This window comes from Chanodichthys erythropterus, chromosome 9, assembly GCF_024489055.1.
Source record: "Chanodichthys erythropterus isolate Z2021 chromosome 9, ASM2448905v1, whole genome shotgun sequence".
Taxonomy (NCBI): domain Eukaryota; kingdom Metazoa; phylum Chordata; class Actinopteri; order Cypriniformes; family Xenocyprididae; genus Chanodichthys; species Chanodichthys erythropterus.
In genome coordinates this window covers 23,916,721-23,926,571 of record NC_090229.1, presented here as the reverse complement: position 1 = coordinate 23,926,571, position 9,851 = coordinate 23,916,721, and the positions used below count along the sequence as shown (strand labels likewise).

Genomic DNA, 9,851 nt, shown 5'->3' with positions numbered 1-9,851 from the left:
TTTGCATCGACTTGTGTTAATCGTGTTAATCGTGTTATGTAGGGATACGTGTGAATGCGCTTATTTTTTAAATTTGTTTTTACAGACATCGCCTGGATTCATTCATTTAGAGAATGCTCAAGCTTGCATATCTGTTGTTATGCTTGACAGTTGTCAATGCAGGTAAGTTCATTAATACTTTCCTATTCACCTTATTTTGCAACACGGAATTATTTTATGTGAATGTGTGGGATTCATTTGCCTTGAAGAAAAACAACAGTGCATTAAACGGTAAAAGTATTTGTGCTACAAAGCAGTGTGTCTATAATTACGATAATACATATATGGTAAGAAATACCAGTTTGCAATATCAAACAGCAAAACGAGCTTTTTTGTACAGCTAAAAATAATTGGAAGAGGATTTACAAATGGTCGTGTCCAATCTAAGTGATAAGTTGGCCTGAAGGTTGATACTACTTTTTATTTAATTAAAAAAACAACAATAAAAACTTGTTTACAAATGGTTTACCTATAAACCTAAAAAGGCCAGCATGAATTGCACTTCCAGGCACAAGCAGGGAGGTGTCAAGTGCTGATCCTTCATTAATGAATAACACAGGAACAAATAAGTAATGCTTTGTTAACATTCTAGTAACTACTATTAACAACAAAACTCTGATTAATGAATTAGAAATTAATAGTGCTCAGTTGAAGGTGGTAATTCACTATTAACCAAACAAACAGTAACTATAATATTTCATACCTCCCAGAGAACTACTAAGAACTACTATCACTTTGACACGTACGATCACACCGGTGTGATCAATCTTGTCCCATAGACAGTAAAAGAAATGGACACAGCCACCCCATTGGAACTCAATTGAGTCAAGTGAAGCGCATTTTTAGTGATTTTTAGCACTTCCGTTTCTGACGCGCAGACTCAAACTAAGCTTGATGACATCAGCAACCTGTCTGACAGATGTAAATCTTCTAGTAGCTGTGCGTGCAAACTGCCATCGTTAATCTTGCAGAGACGGCGAGCTTGAGCGGGGAGTTCTTTGGCGTGAGTGAGCAGGAGTAAATATTCTGATTAATTATTTTGTATAGCATTTTAAAATGTAACGCCAGTAGGCTTCTCTCTTGACGTCTCCCCGATTGCCTGCGAGCTTCTCCTCCTGTTTGTACGGTAATTTCTCTACTGTGCGACAGAGAGTCGAGTGGTTACGACGCAATCGTTAGCCTATTTTTACAAAAACTGTTTCTACGGGGCCATAATATAACATAGAAGGCAATGGAGCCCTTTATACATTGTCGTGTATCTTTAGAAATAAATAATGGACAAATGGAGTCTTTAAACGCCTCAGATGTAAAGTTATTCACTGTCAAAGTGACGCCAAAATGAATGGGAGTCAATGGGATGCTAACGCAAGTGAAGTTCTGCTACAAGATGGCGGCACGCGGCCAACTTCAACTTCCGGTCGACTTCCTTGGGCACTGGCTGGTCCCAGGAGCGTACGATCACACCGGTGTGATTAGAATGTTTAGTGCATTACGTGACCAACTGCCAAATTCAAATGTGCGTGCGCGCTTTGACTGGCGCTAAACCAGAGACGGACGCGCGCAGCACTTTTCATATATTACATACATGCTGTGCGTCGGAGATATCTATCTCAGAAACGGCTCGACACGCAATAAAACTATTTTATCCTACATGTTATTTACATTATAAAACAATGTTAATAACGATAACAATCATATGACTTCATTTTGTAATCATACATGCCTCTGTGCCAGCTTTGTAATTTAATCGATTGTATAATTTTTTTTTTTGTCATGCTTAATGTGTTCATAATCATTTAATACTATAAAATACTGCAAACAAAAATAAACACATTAACAAGTGTACATAATTTCATGTATTTATCCTTTTTAATAAAGTTGTTAGAAACTCTCACGCTCACAGATTACGTGGTCTTTGAGCACCCTCAGGCGACCGTTATGATTTGAAAACGCTACCTATGATTAACGAATTTTTTTAAATCATCCACTAAATTATCATCTTTTAAAGTTTAATGAATTAACAGTGCCACAAATTATTAAAACACATTGCTGTTAGTAAAACACATTAAATTGATTTAACGCCTACATAATATTTTAATAATAAAAATAATATTTTTATTAATATAATTTCATTTTTTAATTAATTTATGTAATAATGTCCCCCTACATTTTAGTAGGTTTTATTCAAGTAGTGATTAAAAAAAAAAAAAAAAGGTTAAAAAATTTGATTTTGGGAAATAGTGCTTCAGCAAGTGTACATGGAATGTACACTCGAAATCAGAGAGAATTGTGGGTATAAAGTAGTGAACGAATGTAGGGAATGAAGTCGTTCACTCAGAATTCGGACGCCACTATAAAATGGCCGACACCCGATATAGTGGACTATATAGTGGATAGGGAGCGGTTTCAGACACAGCTACTGACTGGTAAATTCATCGCACTGCAGCGGCCGTTAGAAGCACCGGTTTCTATAGAAACAGTCAGACGCGCGCCTCCGAAATGAGGCATAGGAGACACGCATTTACGTCTGCGCATGCGCATTATCTTGATCCAGCCTGAAAAATACCGTCATGATTCGAGCATTTGGAAAACAATTTATGAGACAGTTGTTGTTTGATTTGATTGGTGATTTCAAATATGAAATTTAATCGTAAGTTTGTTGAACAGTTTTGGAGAATTTGATGTTTCCCCATTCAAAGAGATAGGAGCTGCATGGTGCCCAGGATGCCCGAGAGGCGTTTCAAAGATGGCCGACGAGTGAAATGACTTGTCTTAAAGGGAGCAAAACACATCCACTTGCACATATTTGGCAATCTGAATATTAGATATTTCATGCTATAGTTAACAAATTTGTGATTATTTTGAATAAAAAAGGAAAAATTAAATGAAAGCAGATCATCATTCATACAGTGCTGCAGTGTATCATGTAAAAAGCAATGACGCGTCACCATGGAAACCATAAAGTGATACGTTCTAAATAACGGTCGCCTTAAAAAACTCACGCTGGGGGGTCAGACAGAATATTTTAAACTTACGTGCGAAAGGGCTATATACAGGTTCATAATTAATGTGAATAATGCATAATGTATATAATCAATTCTAAAGTGGAGATCATGGTAACCCACTAGTAATGACTGAAGAATAGAGTACCTCAGGGATGGCGTGTTTTTGTAGGCCAACCTGGAAGTAAGTGGCGCACGGGTTCCCTCGATCGAATGCCTATGCATTTTTCCCATAGACTTTTGGAAAATTAGGCTATAAACGGACTACAGCACACCATGATAAAGTCCCCTCAAGTGTTGACTCAAGTGTTTCCAAATACATCAGAAGGAATTACTGTACAAAAATGTACAGTACAAAAACCTAAAAAGTTTAAAATGACTTCAGTTGTCACGAATGCAGCTCTTCCGGTGCATCCTCCGGGCTGCCTGGAGGGAGCCGTCGCCTGAATATTGACATACACCTATCCGGACTCCATTTCCCATAGGCCCGCATTCCTGGGACTGATTACACCTGCATCTGCACCATATCACACTCACACTATTTAAGATGCACACACACACACACACACCCCTTTGTGAAGTCTTGATTTGCTGTGGTGATCATTTCTGAGCGTTTCTTTGTGGACTGATATCTTGTTATTACCTGGACTGTTTATCTCTGCCGAACCTGCTTCCTGCCTGTCTATTTTCTCTGTGATTGTTTGCCGCCTGTCTTGATCTCTGCCTGTGACCCGACTCTGATTCCCTGCTGCCAGCCCCAACCATTGTTTACGGTACTGTCTTGCCCTTGTTTGTATACTGCTACGTATAAATAAAAGCTGCAAATGGATCCACTCTCTACTGACCCATCATTACATCAGTAGTTACTAGAGAGTTATCATGTTTTTCACTTTAGAATGATCCAAATAATTAGTTATATAATTATAATTCCTTCTGAAGGATTTGGTAATACTTCAGTCATTACTAGTGGGTTACCATGACCTTTACTTCAGAATTCATTATACATTATGCATCATTCATGTTAACCTGTATATAATAGTTCTTTTATCATTTATCATTGTCATTTTATTACTTATAGTTTTTTTTTTTTTTTTAAACAACCACTTAGATGCAGGGGCGGACTGGCCATCTGTGTGATCTGGAGAATCACAGAACGGCCGGTACTCCAGGACGGCCGGTGGGCCGGCCCCCCACCTGCCATGCACCCAGTCATCACCTGTTTTTTCCCCCCACTAATCTGTTTCACACTCCAGTACTGTAGGTGGCAGCAATGCACCTTTAAGTTGGATGCCAGCTGCACTGGCCGTGGCCGCCACGTAAGGAGAAGAAGAAGTGGAAGAGTAGGAAGAAACCAACAGCAAAGATGTAAGATAGAAGAAGCATAGAAACAAACAAACAATATGCATAATGCGGCCGCGGGTAAAAAACTGAAAGAAAAGGGTGGGGCTGAGAAGGCGAGAGAAAAAGAAAATTGCGGAATTTAGATACTGAAGCCACTAAATGTCGCAACATTTTCTATATGAGTATTCAAGTTAATCTAGAATAATATGCTTTTAACACAACATCTAGTCAACATCATTGCTATTGCTATAATTTGGATGGTATAGTATCATGAGCCACAATTAAAGTCTTGTGACACTCATGCCAGGCATTATTGTTGTTGTTGTCGAGTTTCCGCGCGCCGATTGCTTTGGGCCGGGCCTAGTCAAAGTCCAGGGCCGTTTTTTAGTCCCAGTCCGTCCCTGCTTAGATGTTTTACAAAATGTCTTCTTTTACAGGTTTGGAGGGTGAGTAAATTTAGGCCTACATATTTGGGTGACCTATCCCTTTAATGTTGCAGGAGTTTTTTTTAATATTTTGTCTGTGAATGTTGGACAGTCTAATTTTGAATGACAGAAAAGGAGAAATACTGAGTTTGGAAGTTGGAGGAAGAGCAGCTCAGGTTTATAATAATCTGTCTGGTAAACAATTGTAAATACTTGTGAAATATCTGTTCATGTTTTTTTTTAATAATAATTGTAAACTTGCACATTGGCTGCCTGCTGCTTTTTTTTTTTAAATATTGTTGACAGTGTTGTAGTATCATGGTCTTATTATAAACTCAATCTTTTTCAGTCTCTGGCCTGGACTCTGACTCAAATTAACTGGTCTCTGATTCAACATTGCCTATTAATACTGTTTATTATTCTGTCAATCTCTTGATTCATCCTGCCTCTTTTTGTTTCTGTTTCACTGTTCCACATCAAGTACATGATTCAGTACACGGTTCTTAACAGATGAACCTTATTCTCATATATTTTAATGTGGATGGCAACTTGAAATATGTGATGGAATATTTATCATATGTATATTTAGTTATAATGCCTGAGGAAGATAAACCTGTAATTTATATGTTATGGCCTGATTTGACACTGAACTATTTTCTTGTCCTTGTGTATCCACAGGTTCTCACTCACTGATGGCTTTGGCAACATATATAGTTGGACAGACACCATTTCCTGAGTTCAGTGTTTTGGTGATGTTGGATGATCTGCAAATTATGTATTATGACTCAACCACATGGAAAGTTGTCCATCGTACTAACAGTGACTCAAAATATTATGATGAAGAGCAAAGTGATGCTGGTGTTATATTTCAAGACGTATATAATGATATGAAAACTCGTGATATTTATGTTAAGGAACTCCTAAACCACACAGATGGTGAGAACTATATCACTATTAGACAGTAAGAGGGTAATCATCAGTGAGGACTAATACATTTTTTCCCTTTATTTAAAGGTGTACATGTTCATCAGAGACTTGCTGGATGTGAACTGTTGAATGATGATAAACCAGGTCCATTTCATTTGTGGGATGCTTTTGATAGTCAAAATGTGGAGGAGTTCACATATGACCTGGAAAAAAACGTTATCCAGGTGAAAAAGCCATGGATAATACCGTGGGACCAAGTGAAACAGCTTCATATAAAATTGTTATATGAAAATGTTTATCATCCCATTTGCAATAAAGTTTTGCGGAGGTACCTGAATATGGAAAAGAACAATGTGATGAGAAAAGGTGAGACAATTAACCTGATTAACTTCAGAATAATTAAGATAGAAAAAAGCACAATCAACAAATATGACCCAAACAGCTGTGCTGACAGAAAATACATGTGCTTCTGATGTTTTATGAAACATGAGAACCATAAATAAATAACTGATGCAACAGTTTAACAACAATAAGTCTTCTCGTCCTTCTCTGCAGTGAAACCCAGAGTCAGACTCATGAAGAAGACACTCACAGACTCTCAAGGGCTTCAGATCAGCTGTCTGGCCACTGGTTTTTACCCCCGTCACATTAACCTGACTCTGTTCAGAGATGATCAGCCTGTGGATGATGATCAGATCACAGGAGGAGAGATTCTTCCCAACGGAGATGGAACTTACCAGATGAGGAAGAGTTTGGTGATCAATGATGAAGAGCTACGTGAAGGACACAAATACAACTGTACAATGAAACACCTCAATCTGGACAACAAACTGGACATTACATTTGGTAATGAAAAACTAATAAACTTCTATGAAACAAAACTGAACAATAAGACATTAGATTCATGATGGTTTATTACAGTTCTATACAAGGCAATAAAATTTTGTATATCAAGCAAATGAACAGTACTATTAGAATATTACAATGAATAACAAAATGTTTTAATAACTTTATTTAACTTTCTTTTCCAGTTGTTTATCTCACTGTTATTGATTATATTTAAAATTATTATTGTTTTTAATTCATTTCAGATGTGGATGAATCTGACTCAGGATCCTTCAGTCTGTCTGCAGTTATCAGTGTGCTGGTGTTAATGTGTGTGGCTGTTCTCTTCATAACTGCTCTCATTATATGGAGGAAGAAGAAAGGTTCTGCTGGTAAATGTTTTGTAAACTCAATTAGGAAAATAAACCAAACATAATTTCTTTTAGAGGCACTTTTAAAGTTCACCCCAATGCAGTTTCATGTTTCTAGAGTTCTTTGTTTAACTGTGCCATTGTTATTCAGGACGAGGCTCTGAGACGTCAAAGAGTGATTACTCCCTTACTCCATGTAAGTACACTATGTTTAATGAAGTAATATGAATTCACCAATATGTTCATTTTAAGGTTAAAATTGGAGATGACAACCATTTTTTCTTTATTTCAGCTTCCACGCAAGATGAATCATGAGTCTAAACAGGCCTATATTAAATGAAAACTTAAAATTAAAAAGCCTTAGCATTTGCTCAGAGATACCATCAGGTTTTGTTGTGATTATGACCATCAATTGATATTTGATTAAAATGACAAAGTTACACTACAATAACAGATAGTGTACAATTATATGCAACATATGGCTGTTTTTCATTGTTTTTGTTGTTTTGCTTGTCCAAGTTGATCTGTGTTTTATTATTCTGCTGTTCTGTACTGTTCATGCAGAACAACTTTACCTTTAGAAAATTGTGATATCTATTAGAGAAAACCATTTGCTGGAAATGAAAATGACCATTCAAATACATGTTCGATTAAAGCAAATATGGTTAGAAATCTTTACTGTATTATACATGTGAATTAAACATGGTATGGCCTTTATCATTATATGCTAATGCCTATCTAGTGCAAGGGATTCATCAATATGCTGACTGAGGACTGTTGGGACACTCCAGGCACAGGATGCTTTCAACTACATACTATTTATCTACTAGTGTTATAAACTGAACTGAATGGTAGTGTACTTAATAGAGATATGAAAGTATCCTAATGTACAATCTAGGTACACTGTGAACTTGAATAAGTTGGGCTAACTCAAGGTAATCAGTTACATCAGTTACATATTTTGAGTTATGTTGTAAACCCTAAGAAAATACAAAAAAATGCTAACTTGCTAATTTGCTAACGTGTTAACAATAGCACCGTATAGCACATGTTAAATGAGTACAGTAACTTAAACATGTAACACCTGTTCTCAAACCAAGTTCATACAACTCAAAACACTGAAACAGTTCAGTTTACTTGAAAAATGTCAGTGCTGTGAACTCAAAAGAAAAAGAAAGTTGTAAATACTCATAGCAGTTAATTTAACTGAACTAATTTGTTCAATTTAAGTTTGTCCTATACTCAAACCAATTAAGTTTTTTGAGTACTAGGGTTTACAGTGTATTGCTTAAACATGCAATTTTGCAAATTCTCAAATTCAAAATTAACGTACTTCTCCCCCTCTTGATCTCCGCCCATTTGCCATATCTTTCGGTTTCCTGTGAGTTGGTTTTAGTGTTACTATTCCACTAATAATGTAAATGAGTACACCCCCTTTGAAAAGTAACATTTTAAACAATATCTCAATGAACACAAATACAATTTTCAAAATGTTGACAAGACTGTTTTATATAGGATGTTTTTAACTTATAACATGAAAGTAAGGTTAATTAAGTTAAAGAACACAATTTTCAGTTTTACTCAAATTAGGGTGATGCAAGAATGAGTACACCCAACTGAAAGTCTCTGGAGCAAAGCAACATTTTAGACTACAAATGTCTATTTAACAAGAATTCAAGCACAATTATTCATTACACAGGTGTCCAGCAGACAGTTGGCTATAAAAGGCTGTTAAAACCCCTGCCCATTTCATGCTGTCAGCAATGGCACCACACGGACGAGAAATGTCACAAGACCTGAGAAAGAAAATAATTTCTTTACACCAGAAAGGTGAAGGCTACATGAAGAACAGCAAAGCTTTACTTATCAATCAGAATACTGTAGCAAAAGTGGTACAAAATTGTAAAAAACTGCAACCATCTCACAGAGATGTCCAGGTCGTCCATGGAAGTTAACACCTAGACAGGAGCGTCTTCTGATGAGAAGGGTTAAAGAAAATCGGCATGCAAGTTCACTGCAGTTATCCAAAGAAGTAGAAAGTCAAACTGGGGTGACTATTTCCCGTGACACAATATGGAGTACACTGCAGAGGAATGACATGCATGGGGCCTCTCCTAAAGCCCAGGCACAAAAAATCCCATCTAGAGTTTGCCAGGGTCCTCTATACTCTGGAGTGATGAGACCAAGATAAATGTTTTTGGAACTGATGGCTTCAAAACTGTATGGTGTCACAAAGGTGAGAAATACAAAGACAAATGCATGGTGCCTACAGTGCAACATGGTGGTGGTAGTGTCCTTATGTGGGGCTGCATGAGTGCTGATGGTGTCGGGAGCTAAATTTCATTGATGGCATCATGAATTCACAGATGTACTGCTCTATACTGAAAGAGAAGATGCTACCATCACTCCATGCCCTTGGTCGTCGTGCACTTTTCCATCATGACAATGATCCTAAACACACATCTAAAGCCACTGTTGGATTTCTGAAGAAGAACAGGGTGAAAGTGATTCAGTGACTCCTGATCTGAACCCAATTGAACACCTATGAGGAATTCTGAAGAGACAAGTTTAGCATCACTATCCATCCAGCATCCAGTCTCATTCATGAAGAATGGAAAAAGATAGATGTCATCAACTTGTTCATTCCATGCCTAGAACACTTGGTGCTGTCATTGAAAATCACGGAGGCCATACAAAGTACTAGATGTAGTAGTTTTTGTTGTGGCATGTACTCCTTTTTGCATCACCCTAATTTGAGTAAAACTGAAAAATGTGTAATATAAGTTATATTATTAATCTTATTTTCATGTTATAAGTTAAACAGATGTCATATTAAATCTTGTCAACATTTTGGAAATTGTTTTTGTGTTCATTGAGATATTGTTTAAAATGTTACTTTTAAAAGGGGGTATACCATATAA

At 36.9% G+C, this 9,851-nt stretch overlaps 1 protein-coding gene across 2 annotated transcripts; it reads left to right on the top strand.

Annotated features, from left to right (window-relative positions):
- LOC137027189 (DLA class I histocompatibility antigen, A9/A9 alpha chain-like) lies at nucleotides 1-8,367 on the top strand. Of its 2 annotated transcripts, XM_067395103.1 has the most exons (8): nucleotides 23-162; nucleotides 4,295-4,406; nucleotides 5,486-5,743; nucleotides 5,822-6,100; nucleotides 6,290-6,580; nucleotides 6,826-6,951; nucleotides 7,082-7,126; nucleotides 7,223-8,367. In XM_067395103.1, the coding sequence occupies exons 1-8, from the start codon at nucleotides 157-159 to the stop codon at nucleotides 7,243-7,245; spliced, it is 1,140 nt and encodes a 379-aa protein (XP_067251204.1). In that variant the 5' UTR covers nucleotides 23-156; the 3' UTR covers nucleotides 7,246-8,367. The 2 variants fall into 2 exon arrangements, with proteins under 2 accessions (XP_067251206.1, XP_067251204.1); XM_067395105.1 differs by lacking the exon at nucleotides 4,295-4,406 and having other exon boundaries at nucleotides 1-162; nucleotides 7,223-8,365.
- The last annotated feature ends 1,484 nt before the right edge of the window (nucleotides 8,368-9,851 follow it).